The following is a 17,720-nucleotide window of genomic DNA, read 5'->3' as shown; positions in this document are numbered from 1 at the left end:
CCCGTTTGACAACTGTCATCTGTCTTTTAGAAAACTAGTTCTCATCTACATAAATGTTTCAGAAACATTTTTAATGCAAATTCAAATTCTCCATAATTCAAGATATTGTGGGATATGGCCAAGGCATCTTTGTTGTGGTTGTGGTTGTGGTTGGTTTGTTTTGATTGATTTTATGCTCGTGTTTCTCATACAAGTGCCCAAAACCACTGGGCTAGAATGTCTAGGGAAGAACTAACTACAGAGGAGCTTTCTTGTTTGTAAATGGAAGAGCTGCTCCTACTATAGGCTTCAGTCATTCCTCATTCTGACAAGACCTGAAGTTCTTCCTCTGCAGCTGCTGCTCCATAGGCCTGCTGCCATCCCTGCCCACAGTCATTGCCCTGTGAGAAACCTGTATGTCTGTCTGTCTGTCTTGAGGGCTGTGTAGTGCTCCCAGTAGAGGTCCTACCTCCATATTCATCTCAGTAGTTGACATTTCACTCTCCCACTGCAATCACCTTCTGTTTAAAACTTTTAATCCTCATTATCAGTAGACTAAATCCCTAACTCTCTGTCTAGACTTCTGAGCCCTCAACAGTTGAGCTTTAGCTTGTTTCTCCTTATCTTCACCGTCTTTAAAAAAAAAAACACGTTCTTACAGAACACATGTGCTCTATTGTTTATAGTCCTCATCCTCCTTGACCTTGCTCATCATGGTCTTAGAATGCCAGCACCGCTGTTCCAAATTTGATTCACTCCAGAGATGCTCCACCTCCTTCGGGGAGTTTTTCTGAGTTGTTTTCTCTCCCATCATTCTCCTCCAAGTCAGAATTAATTACTCTGTTTTCTATACCCCAGTAACTTTTATTTGCATCCTAGTTAGAGTTTCTTTCTACTTTCAAATATAACTGGCTGTTTTATGCCTCTTTCAGCTTCTGGATTGATTGTAAGCTCTTGTTAACTCTCTGACAGCACCAAGCACATCACTTGTTTGTAGGAGGTATGAATATTAATTGAACTAGGTTATTCGTACATAAAATTATATGTGCCAGTGTGGAGCAACAAAATTTTATCATCCACATTTAGATATGTATTTATGGCCACAAGGGCCCTGGATATTATCTAATCTGTCCTTTTATTAAAAGGTATGAGATCTCAAGGCCGAGAAAAGTTAAGGTTCCAGAAATACTTTATGTCCCAGCTAATCTTAAAATTTGGGTTTAGACCTCCAGCCAAGATGGAGGCATAGGTAGACACACTGTGCCCCCTCGCACAGCCAAAATAAGGAAAACAAAAATTTAGGAACTCAAAAACAACCAGAAATGACAGAAAATTAAACTGTACAGAAGTCCTACAACCAAGGAGTTAAAGTAGACACATTCATCCAGACTAGTGGATTCACAGCAGCCATGGGGGAACCTCAGGCTCACGCCTCGGCCCATCCAGTGGGCACAGGGGGACTGATGCTTTCTTCCATGGGGTCGTGGCTTCCTTGGGGTTGTCAAACACAGTTGTAATCAAGAACAGTACCACTTCAGCCAAGATGGAGGCGTAGGTGGACACACTGTGACTCCTCGCACAACCAAAATTAAGGACAATAAAAATTTAGAAACAAAAAAACAACAAGAACAGACAGAAAATTGAACTGTACAGAAGTCCCGACAACCATTCATCCAGACTGGTAAGAGGGGCAAGTGTTGCAGACCCCCGCTCGTGGGGTCCACAGCATTGTAGCTGAAACAAAAGAATTCACGTGGACTACCAAATCCTGTGGAAGAAAAGGGCTAGGGGCTTCTCTCTCAAGGGGAGCAGAAACCTCAGCCCTTGCTCTAATGAGCTTTTATTGTCTTACTAGGCACATTACAAGAAGGTCCTCATTAACTATGCACAGGCTCACTTAGGTGGTTACCTTTTAGAGAAAACAAAGAAGCCAGTGCTGCTAATCACATCACAGAAGGGGGATATTTGCAAATGAGAAGGCACAAGTGGTTGAACCAGTTACACTGGTCCTTGGAAGGTTTAGGATGGTTTTTAGGAAGTTGCTTTGAAGTAAATGTCCTCAATTCAGGGTGAGGGAGTTTTAGCAAAAAGCAAGACTCACAGAAGCCTAGGCACATTGCAGGTCTTATTCCCCATGGGAGAATCTATCTGTGGGCATGGGTCCTGTGCATCTCTGAGTGGGAGATAGGCCCATGCCACGCAGAATGGTGTACTACAGGGCAGAGTCAGTGGCTGGCGGATAGGGGTCGCAGCAGGAAAAAGCGGTGACTGGCAGACCCGGGCGCACAGGGCACAGGCGGCAGCTAGCAGACCCCAGTGGCAGGCCCCGGGCACGGGCACAGGGAAGCAACGAGCAGACCCAGTAAGGCGCACAAGGCAGCTGGCTGTCTGCAGTCACACATTCGTGCACAGATAAACCAGGTGAAAGCGGGCAACAAGACAGACTGCACAAGCCAGGGCCCCAGCACAGGGAAATAAAGCCTAAAAGCACTGATTGAAAACACTTGTGGAAGTTGAGGTGCCGGGAGAGACTCCCAGCCTCACAGGAGAGTTTGCTTGAGACACCCACAGGATCCTAGAATGTACACAAGCCTACCTACCCGGGAACCAACACCAGAAGGGCCCAATTTGCCTGTGGGAAGCAGCAGAGGGGACTGAAATCTGACAGAGAACAGAGCAAGCACCATTGTTCCCTCTCTGATCCTGCCCCCACATACAGCATCACAACCCAGCTACTGGGTTGCTCTGCCCTGGTGAACACCTAAGGCTCCGCCCCTCATGTAACAGGTGAGACCAGACCCCACCCCCCCAAGAAAAAAAATGTTTCAAATGGAAGAACAAATCAAAGATCCAGAGCCAATACTTTTAAGCAACCGAGAGATAGCCAACCTATCAGATGCACAGTTCAACCTGTCAGATGCATAGCCAGGCTATCAGATGCACTGGTGATCAGGATTCTTATAGAATTGGTTGATTTTGGTTGCAAATTAGATGAAAAAAATGAAGGCTACGCTAAGTGAAATGAAGGAAAATGTACAGGGAACCAACAGTGATGGGAAGGAAACTGGGACTCAAATCAATGGAGTGGACCAGAAGGAAGAAAAATACATCCAATCAGAAAAGAATGAAGAAATAAGAATTCAAAAAAATGAGGAGAGGCTTAGGAACCTCCAGGATATCATGAAACATTCCAGCATCCAAATTATAGGGGTACTAGAAGGAGAAGAGGAAGAACAACAAGTGGAAAAGTTATTTGAACAGATGATAAAGGAGAATTTCCCCAGTCGGGCAAAGGAAATAGACTTCCAGGAAGTCCAGGAAGCTCAGAGAGTCCCAAAGATGTTGGACCCAAGGAGGAACACACCAAGGCATATCATAATTATATTAGCCAAGGTAAAAATGAAAGTGAGAATCCTAGAAGCAGCAAGAGATAAGGAGACAGTAACCTACAAAGGAGTTCCCATCAGACTGTCGGCTGATTTCTCAAAAGAGACCTTGCAGGCAGGAAGGGGGCTGGAAGGAAGTATTCCAAGTCATGAAAGGCAAGGACCTACATCCAAGACTGCTCTTTCCAGCAAAGCTGCATTTAGAATGGAAGGGCAGATAAAGTGCTTCTCAGGTAAGGTCAAGTTAAAGGAGCTCATCATCATCAAGCCCTTATTTTATGAAATGTTAAAGGGACTTATCTAAGAAAAAGAAGATAAAAAATATGAACAGTAAAAAGACAGCAAACTCACAGTTATTAACAACGACACCTAAAACAAAAGCAAACTAAGCAAACAAATAAAACAGGAACAGAACCACAGAAATGGAGATCACATGGAGGGATAGCAACAGTGGAGTGAGAGGAGTAGAGAGGGGAAAAGGTACAGAGAATAGGTGGCATAGATGGTAGGGAGAAAATGGGGAGGGCAAGAATAGTATTGGAAATGTAGAAACTAAAGAACTTATGACACATGGACATGAACTAAAGGGGGGAATGTGGGTGGGAGGGGGTATGCAGAGTGGAGGGGAGTGAAAGGGGGAAATGGGACAACTGTAACAGCATAATCAATAAAATATATTTTTTAAAAATTTGGGTTTGTAACCCTGGCTGGTGTGACTCAGTGGATTGAATGCCAGCCTGTGAACCAAAGGGTTACTGGTTCAGTTCTCAGTCAGGGTGCATGCCTAGGTTGCAAGCCAGGTCCCCAATAGAGAGGGGCACACAAGAGGCAGCCATACATTGATGTTTCTCACCCTCTCTCACTCCCTTCCTCTCTAAAAATAAATAAATAAAATCCTTTAAAAATTTTTGGGTTTATAGACGAGTACATTTTCTGTTGTATCATTTCAGGTAGAAACAAGGTCGTAAGGAATTGGTAAAAATCTGCATTGTAATTAGTAGTATTACTTCTTTTATATATTCATAGGTAGGTCTGTGTGGGTTCCAAGTCATAGATACCTGACTTAAAATTTTAGAAGATCACACGGTATTTGTCTTTTACTGCCTGGCTTATTTCGCTTAGCTTAATGGTTTCCAATTCCATCCATGCTGTTGCATAGGGTAGGAGCTCCTTTTTTCTTTCTGCTACATAGAATTCCATTGTGTAAATGTACCATAGTTTTTTGATCCATTCATTCACTGATGGACACCTTGGTTGCTTCCAGCACTTGGCTATTGTAAACTGTGCTGCTATGAACATTAGGGTGCATAGGTTCTTTTGGATTGGTGTTTCAGGGTTCTTAGGATATAATCATAGCAATGGAGTTGCTGGGTCAAAAGGCAGATCCATTTTTAGTTTTCTGAGAAAATTCCATATTGTTATGATCTCACCTTTAATAGGAACCTAAACAATAAAACAAACAAACAAGCAAAATGTAACCAAAGACACTGAAATAGAGAACAGGCTGACAGTGACCAGAGGGAAGAGGGGAGGGAATTTCAGGGGAAAAGGGGAAGGGTTTACAGGAACAAGTAGAAAAGACACATGGATAAAAAACTGTGGGGGCGTGGAAATGGGAGGGATGTGGGGAGGGTTGCAGGGCGTGACCTTGGATGGAAGTAAAAGACAGAAAACTGTACTTGAACAACAATTAAAATAAAATTAAAAAATTTTAGAAGTTTTGAAGGTACAGAATATACATGTCTTCCTCCCTCTTTTATCTCCTACTTTCTTTGCTCCTTTTCTTCTGTGTTCAGTCATTTACTTATTCACCAAGTATTTATTGCACATTTGTTATATACTTATAATTATTCTAAACACTTGGAATAGAAAGGTACAGAGATCAGAACAAATACCTGCCTTCTGGTATTTTTAGCAAGGAGAACAATAATAATTGCAAATAATCTTATTGTTGACAAATATCACTTATCCTGGGCCATTAGAGTCCATTTATAAATGTTCTTTTTAGTGATGGTATAACCATCCATAATTATATATTTTTTGCAAATGTCTGTGCAAGCAAAAATTAGTTTTAGGGGTATGTGTGTTTAAGGAAATGCTAGTGAGCTTTTAAGGTGGTCACATAAGAAGAGAGAAGTCTTTAAATATCTGAATTTGGAATCAGTACTAAACATTTATTAAACACATCCTATGTCATGAGGACCTAACAGTGATAATTTAGTTTACATACTTAGTAAATGCCAATTTAAAAAATTTTTCAGTTAATTTAATTCCATTAACTTATATTTACGATATACCAAACATTGCACAAGGACGGGGGACTGAGAAATGAGCAGACTCTGTTCCTGCTCCCAGTCAAAAAGGGAAGTAACAGGTGAATAGTGCATTATACAGTGAGACAGTGATAGCACTCAAACTTGCACAGTGCTTACTGCTCCAAGCACTCCGAGTGCTGTCTGTGTATGTCATTTCATTTTGCCCTCAAAACAACTTTTGGGGAAAAGTGTGATAAGTCCCCCATTTTATCAATAAGGAAATTAAGGCATAGAGGGGTTAAATAATGCATATCACACAGCTGGAGATAAGTGTGTTAAAGTTTAAGTAATGATATACAGGGTGGCATGGGAGCTGAAATGAGGGGCACCTGCTTCATTCAGTACAGGCGTTCAGCAAAAGTATGCCAGGAAAGGGGCACTTGAGTTAAGTTGTTACACTAGTAAATAAAATTGTGAAGCAATCATGGTTTTCTATATTAGCCAAAAAAATTGTGTCTAAAACTTTGTATTTTTTTTTTCAAATAGTGTATTCATTGTAAAAATAAAACTTACATTGCCCTGGCCAGGGAGCTCATTTGGTTGGAATATCATCTCATACACCAAAAAGGTTGCGGGTTTGGTTCCTGGTCAGGGCACATAACTAGGTTGCAGGTTTGATACACCCAGGTGGGGTGCATATGGAGGGCAGCTGATCAGTGTTTTTATCTCACATCCCTACGTGCATGTGTGTGTCTCTTTCTCCCCCCTCCCTTCTCCCTCTTTCTCTCTTCTTTCTTTGCTTTTTCTCCTTTCCTCTCTCTTTAAAATCAGTAAACATATCCTCAGGTGAGGAATAAAAAAACAAAACACTGATTTTGATTTATGTAGATGGTAGAGTAGATATACTTTCGATGGGGAAGAAATGTAGTTTTTTTGCCTATTGACTTAAGGTATTATTTGAATTAGAATTTAAATTGATTATTTTTATTTAGGTTGACAATACTGTGAAGGATTTGATGTTCCTATAAAATGATTTAGTTTAGATAAGCTCATCACAGATGCCAACAGGCTGCTGATAGGCCATTTTGTTAAGTATTTGTTGGTGCCACTGAATGGAGACAATCATGTGCTGTCTTACCTGGTTAATTCCCTCAGCATGACACAGTCTAACAATGGTGAGTGACCAAGTGTCCTTGTGTCTAGCAGTTGTGTTCGTTCTCTCACTTGTATAATTTACAGGATCCAGGACAACGACTCCAGGGCCAAACCTTTTCCAAGGCTTATCAGTCAAAGAGAAGCTCATGCCAACTACCCCAGTGAACACTATGACATATGTAGCCAACACAGAGTCGGAGCAAGGAGCTACATGGTGAAGTTGTACTGTTAAGAAACTATCATTATAATTCTATCAAATTAAGTTAGTGTCTTGGGAAATGAGAGAGAGGGGTGCCAGAGAAAATAATGTTTTAGGACAGAGATCAGCAAACTTTCTATAAAGGACCAAACTAAATATTTTTGGCTCTATCACAGCTGCTGAACTCTGCCATTGTACCACGGGAGCAGCCACAACAACATGTGAATGATTGAGAGTGGCTGTGCTCCAAAACACTTAATGTGCAGAACATGTGGCAAGCCATCATTTGCCAGCCTGTCTTGTGATAAAGGGTTTTTTTGTTACTTGCAAATGTACTGAGAAGACTATTAAGAATTATATGCTTTATTTGTGACTAATGAAATAAGTTTCAAATGAATTTGTTTGTATTATATGATATTGCCTGTATTTGAACGTTACTTATAATTTAGGAGATACTTTATATGTATCTACCTGGCTAATCTGAATAATCAACACAGTATATTTTATTTTAAATAATCCATAATGAACTGTTCACATTGAAAGATACTTGGGATATCACTATATATGACCACATTTCAGTTTTCCTGGACCATGTTTTGTATTGAGGCCAGATATAACTTTTTAAAGAGAAACTTTTAATGTTTTGAAAGTCCCTTGAATAACAGCTTTACTTGTTTTTCTGTGAAATAAGAGTAGCAAAGACCCTGTATATTTAACCATGCATTGCAGAACTCTCTGTGTGTACATGTGCTTAAAATATTTTGCTGGCAGTCTAGAGTTGAGTTCTGTTGTACAAGCTGCTGTCTTGCTGGGATATAATGACATCAGTTCATCTAAAGTGATCTGAATAGCCTATTATATGATGTTGGAGATAATTCTTTTTCTGACTTCCCATTTTTAATTAATTTTTTGCATGGAAATAATTTATAAATCTTAAACCAAGGACAATTTACCTAGGATTCTCACCTCCTTTAATTTATAATAGGACATGAGGTTGATATCCCATGCATGCTTGGCAGTTTCCTGGCAGAGTCTGTCTGATAGTATGTGCTATAGGGGTGAAGAAAAAGGGTGTCACTCGTACTCAGGGAGTGTCGATGACACAACAGCTATTTCCTTGGGAGTGTAAAACACATTACTGAATTACTGTCTAAGTATAATTAGGTTCTAAAACTACATTGCATTTGTACTACTGAAAGGACTTTGTTTCGGGTAAGGATTGTTATAGACTTGGTTGACTTGCATTCTTTTCTTTTGCTACAGTATGGATTTGAGTGAAAGATCAAAAGAAATCAAAATCTCCAGAATGGAACAAAAATTCAGAATGTCTTCACAAGAAACATCCATTGTAAAGGAATCCCCCAAAATAATCTCTGATCATAATACTGTAATATCAGATACTCTAGTGAGGAATCCAAACTATCAGCTCTCACCAGTAAAGCTCCCAGGTGTAAATAGAAGTAGAGATCGAGCTTCCCAGCAGCTGCAGACCAACTCCATCCGAAATTACTTCCAGCTATCCACCAAAAAAAGGTACATCTTCACAGCACCTTCGTGTCTCTGAGAAACTAATGTTTATGTGATTGTAGAATAGTGTTCAGTCTGTGGAAAGCTGTGGCCTTTGACCTTGCTCCCTCACTATGGTCACTGGATGGACTCTCATTTTTTTCCTTCTTTGCCTTAGCTCATACGATGTTTCCTTGGCTACACTTGTCTTTCATCTTCCTGTTTCAACCTCTTTCACTTTCATGAGGTAGGACCTGCTCCATCAATGTTTTCTCAATTTCTAGAACTGTTAATGTCTTCTGGGTCCTCTTCTGCATTCAAGAGCTTTATCTCATTTCTTAAAACCCTCCCTTAGCTCAGTTTCTTCCTATTGCTACTGCCTTTTGTCTTTTACAAACACTGTTAAAATTCTCAGAAAAGGAGATGATTAGTTGGTGCTCCCATTTCCGTATGAGATATTTCTAAAACATCAGTATTTTATCTTTACATGACACCCTGGAAATTAACCACTGACACATCGCCAACATGAGTGGCTTGTTGGTGGCATTCAGCTCCTGAGCCATTCTCCTTGAATCCCTTCTCAGTTGTGTGGCAGTGGTCTGTCCCCGCTCTTTCCGTCTCTGACTGGCCTTTTGCTCCTTTTCTGAGGCTTCTTTCCTCCTACCACTCCTTTTTATCTGTATGATCTACCTGCAGGGTTTCATGACATTATTACAGATGGAAAAGATCTTTGGCCCTAACTCATCCTTTAAGCTTTACTTTCCCACAGGAATGTCCTGCTGTTTTTCCAAATGATAGTCCTGAAAACTTTTCTCCCCTATGACTGAATGAGTAATTCTTTTTTGTTAGGAGTTCATTTTGTCAAATCTTTTACTCTTTCTTCTCTGAGCCCTGGTAAAGCCAGTAGTTTGATTCTTACTTTGAGTGTCTTATAAATTCATCCCTTTCCATCTGTTTGTGTTACTGCCTCTTTGGTTCAAACTCTGACTACCTCACTTACTACAAAAACCCCTTGATCAGTCTTTCTAGTACCCTGACTTAGCTTAGAATTATTAAAATGTCACCTGACTTCCAGTTCAATGTGAACCCAGTAAAAACTTGGAGAAGAGAGACCTGAGCTTTTGTTTCCTCTGTGGGCCTTAGTACAATTTAAATGAATAGTGTTCATTATTTATGGAATGAGCAATACAGTGTTGTCTAGAAAATGCTTAGTCATTTTCTGTAGTCACACATCACTTGCTGTGTGTAGCCTGAAGTTTATTTTGGATTAGCCCCTCTGACTTACTGTCTTGAATCCAGCTCATTAACCCATCAGGTTTTATTCTTGTCCACAAGTCCCTACATTATAGAGTAAGCTATTGTTTCCTGGCAGTAAGTCCTTTGTCTTCTTATATTTTTCTCCATATTGATTTGTCACCTATTGCTACTTCAGCAAAGATAGACATCTCCATATTGTTTTAGCTGTATGGCTGGTCAGTCATCTCAAAATAGTAGAGTATATATGAGTTATGTACTGTTTTCAGATGTCTTTTTAAATGCAGTGATACTATTAATTAATAAAACCAAGAACATGGTGAATTAAATGTAGGACGGGTGAATATTGCCAAACTCTTAAATTACCTAGCTGTGTTCATTGTCTGTTTTTGTTCTTTCCTCTTCTTTTTTAAATCTAAGGGAAAGGGATGAAGAGAATAAAGAAATGCCATCGAAATCAGCAAAAATGGAAATGTCTTGTACTCTTCTAGAACAAACACAACCTGCTACACCCTCAATGTCGAGAAATGAGGAGCAGCATCTATCTCAGAATGAGCCAATGGGGGAAAAAACAGATAACTTATTTACAGATGTGGATTCAAAATCCACTGTAAAAAATTCTGCCAATAAATCTCTTTCTACAGAAAAACGAAGATCAGAAAAAAGGAAAATTGATGATGTAGCTGTAGAAAATGAAATATTTGAAGAGGTATTCAAGAACACAAAATTAGAGTTAGAAATTGAAGTGAAAACTCAAAAACAAAAGGAAGATGTCAAAATTAGAAAAATGCCAGGATTGGACATAGAAACAAATGGCTCTTTTAATGATGAAACGATGCCAGAAAGTAACAAAATATCTGTAAGTAACATTTTTTTTAAGATTTTATTTATTTATTTTTAGAGAGAGGGGAAGGAAGGGAGAAAGAGAGAGAGAGAAACATTGATGTGTGAGAGATATCAGTTGCCCCTCGCACAACCCACATCAGGGACCTGCCCTGCAATCCAGGCATGTGCCCTGACTCTGGTATGGAACTGGTGGCCTTTTGGATTGCAAGCCAGCACTCAGTCCACTGAGCCATACCAGCCAGGGCTGTCAGTAACATTTTTTAATGAAAAGTATTGCAAAGAGAAATTTAGAAGGTTAAAAAGTATTTAGATATTTGTACTGAAAGTATGAGCATCTATTGTTTCCTTGAAATAAAATTAGTGTCTTTAACACCCACTATTAAGTATAAGAATTTGTGGGTTGATAAGGTAAATGTTAAAAATAAAATGATTCTTCGACAGTATACAATAAATGACAGGAAATAAAACTGTTATTCATGATTGCTTAGTAGATATCCAGGCTGCACTATTGTGTCACACATTTGCCCATGAATATAAGTGTAGGTGATGCCTTAATAGAGGAAATAAAGACAGAAAAATGAAGAAAGTTAGTGGAACTAAGTATCTACTAAATAAATCTTTAGGATAAATCATGTATACATCAGCAGGAAGTTTTTTCAATTTTGACCTTTAATGTCCTATATTATTTTCTTGTATGTTGATAATTGTTTTGCCCACTTAGGTCTAAGAACCTCTTCATATTACTTTCTATTTTATACATCAGTAAGTAGCCTATCTGTAAACAATTTAGCTCATTAGGTGAGAGCACAGACCTTATGAAATAAAAATTTATTATCTGGCCTCCCACCTAGATCTGTTGGTTCTGATTCATGGTCATGTGTGGTTATCCCCTCCTATAACTCAGTACACCCAGCTTTCTTCCCAGAAAAAATTCTCTTATTGTATTGATTAGAATTCCTTTATGATCTTTACAATTCTAAAATCAGTGGCTTAAATAAGATAGTTATTTTTTCCTATAAAAGGAGCCCAGAGTAGGTAAGCAAAGCTGCTTGGCAGTCCCATGCCTTTAATTTGCTGGCAGTCTGCCTTCTTTCTTTGTGAGATGGCACCTCTTGTGTCACAGTGACTTTCCACAGAGGAAGCATGGTGCAGAGAGGATAAGGTGAAGGCCTTTCCACTTGAGTTTCTCCCCACCTTCTAAGGAGCTTCCTCAGAAACTCAACTTGATAATTTGGTTTATAGGCTGGAATTTAGTTATGGTCTGCACCACTCACCGTTTAGGAGATGCTTTAAGTTTGGCACATTGCTGTCCCTAATGAACTCATCATTGTAAGGAAGAAAGAGAATGGATACTAAGATACCCTATAGCTGGATTGAGAACTTGAGAGACAGAGGGCTCTTTTATTATCAAAGACTGAAGATCAGCTGTCAATTTACCAAGAAATTAATTAAACCAAGTGATATAAATATCCTGTAGGTCACTTGTGGAGCAAATGCCACTATAGTGGAAAGCTAGGTAAGTTAGCTTATTGTGGTGTGTGGTAAAATCTGAGGAATGATTACCTAACCAAGTTTAATAAAATTACATCTCCATAAAGATATGTTTATTCTACATCAGTTGTGAATTTACATTGTCATGTTAGCTCTAGCCTGTTCCAGAACTTGTATCCAGGCCTCTTAATATAAATGTTCTGTCTTTTTTTTAATAGTAGTTTTTCATTAACATTTATCCCCCTTATACCCCTCCTCCCACTGTTGTCCCTGTGCCCACACTGTTGTCCATGTTTCCTTTTGCCTTTTTGCTCAGTCTCTCTACCTCCTAACTGCCCCCTCCAACCAAGCTATCAGCCTGCTCTCTAACTATGAGTCTGCCTCTATTTTGCTTATTAGTTCAGTTTGTTCATTAGGTTTCACATATGAGTGATATCATGTGGTTGTCTTTCTCTGACTGGCTTATTTCACTTAGCATAATGTTCTCCAGATCCATTCATGCTGTTACAAAGGGTAAAATTTTCTTCTTTTTTATGGCCGAGTAGTATTCTGTTGTGTAAATGTCCCATAGTTGTGTTATCCACTCACCTACTGACAGTTGGTCTGCTTCCGTATCTTGGCAACCGTAAATAATGCTGCAGTGAACATAGGGGTGCTTATGAGTTAGTGTTTTGGGTTCCTTTGGATAAATTCCCAGAAGTGGAACCACAGGGTCATAAGGCAGTTCCATTTTTAATTTTTTGAGGTATCTCCATACTGCTTTCCACTGTACTAATCTACATTCCCACCAACAGTACAAAAGAGTTCCCCTTTCTCCACATCCTCACCAGCAATAGTTTGTTGATTTATTGATGATAGCCATTCTGACCAGGACAAGTTGGCATCTCATTGTGGTTTTAATTTGCATTTCTCTTAGTGATGTTGCTCATAGCAGTATTTATGATGAAACATCTCCTCAAGCAAGGGACACAAAAGAAAAAATAAACAAATGGGACTACATCAAACTAAAAAGTTTTTGCATGGCAAAGGAAACCACCAACAAAATAAAAAGACAGTCCACTGAATGGGAGGACATATTCATAGATACATCTGATAAGAGTTTAATGTCCAATATTTATAAAGAATTTATAAAACTCAACACCAAAAAAAACATGCAATCCAATTAAAAAATGAGCAAAAGACCTGAATAGACAGTTCTCCAAAGAGGACATGCTGATGGCCAGTAGACATATGAAATGATGCTCGATGTCAGTGTTTGGTTTTCAGAAAGTTAGGCCCCAGTTACATTAATGTGGTCACACATTTGAAAATGTGTTTGCCTCATGGCACCTTTTCCTCCTGTATTTATTTCTTGTTTTTTCTTATATGTTTTTCTTTTCTTTTTTTCATCATCTTGTCCTATTACTTATGTCAGTCTTTTATAATAGCCTTTTTTTTCTTTTCCTTCAGTTCTCTTCCAGATTGGTGCACTGCTCACATTGGCCACAGCTCTGTCTGGAAATGTTCCTGGTTTTAGTCACAGAATTCTTTGGTCCATCCTGTATGTCTGCTAGTTAATCTTCCTAAATACCTACTCTGCACATTCTCCCAGGGCTCATGTCACTAAGGAAGTGGGCATTAGAGCCCAGGCTTGGAGAGACAAGAAGTGCACACCACACCACACTGATATGGGGCTGCTTAGACAAGGCTTTTGTGGGCCTGAAAAGATCTTTCATTTAAATTCCGAGGTTTGAATGCTATGTAATAGCATATCGGGATATTATTTTACTTTGCATATCGGGAAAATAATATCGGGATATTATTTTACTTTGCTCTGTGATTCTGTAGCATAATTTCCTTTGCCCTTATTTTACTATTTCAGAATTCATGACATTCTGAATAAAAATATAGTACAAAATAAATAGGTCATAAAGAGTTTTAGAGAATGAATAGCAATTTGAGCCACATCTTTGGATATTCTAAAAGTTAAATTACTGTATTGTAGCACTGTAATTTTTAGTGAAAATTTTGTTACCTTACACTGAAAGTAAAAATACTTTTGTAATTTTTAAAAACTTTATTTTGAGGTAATTGTTCATACATATGTTGTTGTAAGGGATTATATATAGAGATCCCATGTACTTTTCACCCTGTTTCTTTAACTGTAACATCTTGCATAGCTAGAGTATGTGTCAGGGAGCTGACATGGGTACAATTCATCAACCTTACTCAGACAATGTGAAGTCATTTTGAATTCTTTCACTTTGTCATTTTTAATAATTTAAAATACCTGAAAGTCCTTGTGAGTGCTCATGGATTAAAGGAATTGCATCTAATATTTCTAGCTACAGAAATGGTTATCAAAAAATTATATATTAATCCTTTCATTTAAAAAACATTGCAGTTTTAAGAAGGCAAAAAATATTATACTTCTCGTTGACATCGGATTCCTTAGTTACATTTCAGAAAGGCAATTTCTAAAATATGTTGATGGAAGAAACTGCATTTTCCTATTTGGGGATTTAAACAGAGATTCTAGCATGTCTGTTTGAGTTTCTGTGAGCTGAACTAGAAAGCTATTGGCCAGATATTCCTGCTAACAGTTTATCCTGCTATAAGTAGTAGCTGTGCATGAGTCTGGGCCTTACTTTCAGTCTTCCAGCCTCCTCAAAATACAGACATGACTTGGCATCCTTGTAAACATTATTCCTCTTCCTAACAGCACCTACTGTCTACACAACATCTCTCTTTAACCTCATTCCACCTCCAATTCTAAATTAGATTTTTTCCTCTCTAATAACTGCAGCATCTTCCAAAGCCCAATGCAATAGCTACCAATCATGGGACACCATCATTTATTTACAGCATCCCTGCAATGAAGCATACTCTATGTGTTGAAGAGATTAGGAAACTGACAGTAGGAGGCATTAAGTAACTTGGCATGGTCACATAGCTTGGCATGGTCACACAGTACAAACACAGGTCTACCCTGCTGGGATTAGTCCAAGTATCTGGGTAGGGTATAGTATGATTCTTTGAGATAGGAAATACACACTTGTTTAAGGGGATGAGCAAGTTTGAAGGAGTAAGGCAGGATGGGGAGAGAAGGTGTGGGGAAGTGATTTGTTCTGCTTATGAAAACAGCTTCCAATAGGAGATGCATGTGAGAATACTCAGTAAGGGTACATGGTAGGCTTAGAATATAATTCTTAATCTCACTATTGATAGACATTAATACACTTTAGTCCCTAAGCAAGCACAAAGTACACTTGTTTTTCTGCCCTTTTCTGTCCAACTTGTTAAAATTTTTCTGTATTTTTATTATAGAATCAGTGAAACAATATGCCTCTCTATTGTATCCAAAGGGACTGGAGTTTTCACTGAAAGTATTAGAAAGCCATCTGTATAATACACTTTTGTCTAGAATTTGGTTTGGGTATATGAATGGGAAGGAGAGTATGATTATATATAGGCAGTCTCCAGTTTATTACAGATAAACATCATAAATAATTAAAGTAACTCTTTGGATTCAGGGTGCTTTAAAATGCAATTTTAAATGTAAATTTAGATAGAATCCCTTAAAAGTGTTTGTTTTGACTTTTAACTGTAAGAGTAATGCATAATAATGGACAAACATGGAAAATTAAAAGACAGTGACAATTTTGTTGATAAATTCTGACTGTAAGTAACTATAGTTAATATTTTGGTGTTTCCCTTTTTAAATCATATTTTGCAAACTTGGAATCCACTACTAATGTAATTTTGTAGCCATTTTTATGCACTTATTTTATGATCATTTCTTGTAGTAAATCTTCCTTATTTATATAACTTACATGAACTTAGATTGCTTCTAGCTCTTTGCTCTTAGGACTCTCATACTACAGTATATATTCTACATATATTTCTACTCTCATCTTACAGTTTCTCTAGGAAAGACACTTTTTCAAAAATATATTTTATTGACTATGCTATTACAATTGTCCCAATTTTTGCCCCTTTGCCCCCCTCTGCCCAATACCCCCATTCCCTTCAGTAATCCCCTCCAGTTAGTTCATGTACATGGGTCATGTATATGAAATCTTTGGCTTGTCTATTATCTATACTACTCTTAACATCCCTCTATTTTGTACCTACCATTTATGCTTCTTAATCCTGGAACCTTTCCCCCCATTCTCCTCCTCCCCCCTCCCAGCTGATAACACTCCAAATGATCCCCATAGCTATGATTCTGTTCCTGGTCTCATTGTTTGCTTAGTTGGTTTTTAGATTCAGTTGTTAATAATTGTGAATTGGTTGCAATTTTAATGGTCATTGTTTTGATCTACTTCTTTTTCTTAAATAAGTCCCTTTAACATTTCGTATAACAATGGCTTGGTGATAATGAACTCCTTTAGCTTTACCTTGTCTGGGAAGCACTTTATCTACCCTTCATTCTAAATGATAACTTTCCTGTATAGAGTAATCTAGGTTGTAGGTCCTTGCTTTTTATCACTTTGAATATTCTTGCCAGTCCCTTCTAGCCTACAAAGTTTCTTTTGAGAAATCAGCTGGTAGTCTTATGGGAACGCCTTTGTGGGTAACGATCTACTTTTCTCTTGCTACTTTTAAGATTCTCTCCTTATCTTTAACCTTTGGCATATTAATTCTGGTGTATTTTGGCGGGTCCTCTTTGGGTCCATCTTGTTTGGGACTCTCCGTGCTTCCTGGACTTGAATGTCTATTTCCTTCACCAAATTAGGGAAGTTTTCTTGCATTATTTTTTCAAATAAGTTTTTAATTTCTTGCTCTTCCACTTGTTCTAGCATCCCTGTGATTCAGATATTCATATGTTTGGAGATGTCCCAGAGGCTCCTTATACTCTCCTCATTTTTTTAAATTGTTTTTTTCTTACTATTCTGGTTGAATGCTTACTTCTTCCTTATGTTCCAAGTTGTTGATTTAAATCTCATCTTCATTCCTTCCACTGTTGGATCCCTGCAGATTTTTCTTTATTTCACTTAATGTAACTTTCATTTCTGCCTGGATCTTTTTTATGCTGTTGCTGTACCCAGTGAGTTCTTTATAACCAGTGTTCCGAACTCTGTATCTGATAGGTTGGTTATTTCCATTTTGTTTAGTTATTTTTCTGGGGTTTCATTCTTTTCTTTCATTTGGGCCATATTTCTTTGATTCCTCAATTTGGCAGCCTCTTTGGGTTTATTTCTGTGTATTAGGTAAAGCTGCTTTGACTCCCTGTCTTGGTAGTGTGTCCTATTGTCGAGAAGGCACCTATAAATTGTGTGGGGTGGAGCCTTAGGTAATTGCCAGTGCAGAGCAACCCACTTCACTGCTTTGAGGCTTTGTGGGGGATGGCTCAGACAGGAGACAATGCTGCTGCCTGGCTTCTGAAGGTTTTCCTGGCACCTGTCCTGTTTCCAGTCACTTTATGTTATTCCCTGTATGTGACTGGTGCCCTTCTAGCTGTTGCCCTGGTGCTGAATCCCACAGCGGTTGGGTCTGTGTAAGTTTCAAGTCCTAAAACTGTGCAGGCACTTTAAGCAGAGTCTCCTGAAAATCTGGCAGTTTCTTCTGGCCCCAACCCTCACCGATTTTTATAGCAAGAAGTTACGGGGATTTATCTTCTGGCATTGGAACCCTGGACTGCGTGGCCTGGCTTGGACTGGGATTCTT

At 38.6% G+C, this 17,720-nt stretch overlaps 1 protein-coding gene across 2 annotated transcripts in view; it reads left to right on the top strand.

Moving 5' to 3' along the window:
• Positions 1-17,720, top strand: part of NBN (nibrin) — a 53,639-nt gene that overhangs the window by 14,671 nt on the left and 21,248 nt on the right. For both annotated transcript variants that reach the window (XM_045842212.1, XM_045842214.1), the window contains exons 9-11: positions 6,860-6,989; positions 8,238-8,507; positions 10,155-10,593. In XM_045842212.1, the coding sequence (XP_045698168.1) occupies positions 6,860-6,989; positions 8,238-8,507; positions 10,155-10,593 (839 nt within the window). The remainder of the gene's footprint in view (positions 1-6,859; positions 6,990-8,237; positions 8,508-10,154; positions 10,594-17,720) is intronic.

The sequence above is a fragment of the Phyllostomus hastatus genome, unplaced genomic scaffold (genome assembly GCF_019186645.2).
Source record: "Phyllostomus hastatus isolate PE091 unplaced genomic scaffold, TTU_PhHast_1.1 phas_contig_38, whole genome shotgun sequence".
Taxonomy (NCBI): Eukaryota; Metazoa; Chordata; class Mammalia; order Chiroptera; family Phyllostomidae; genus Phyllostomus; species Phyllostomus hastatus.
The sequence above is the reverse complement of the archived record's forward strand: the minus strand, read 5'-3'. Positions and strand labels throughout refer to the sequence as shown.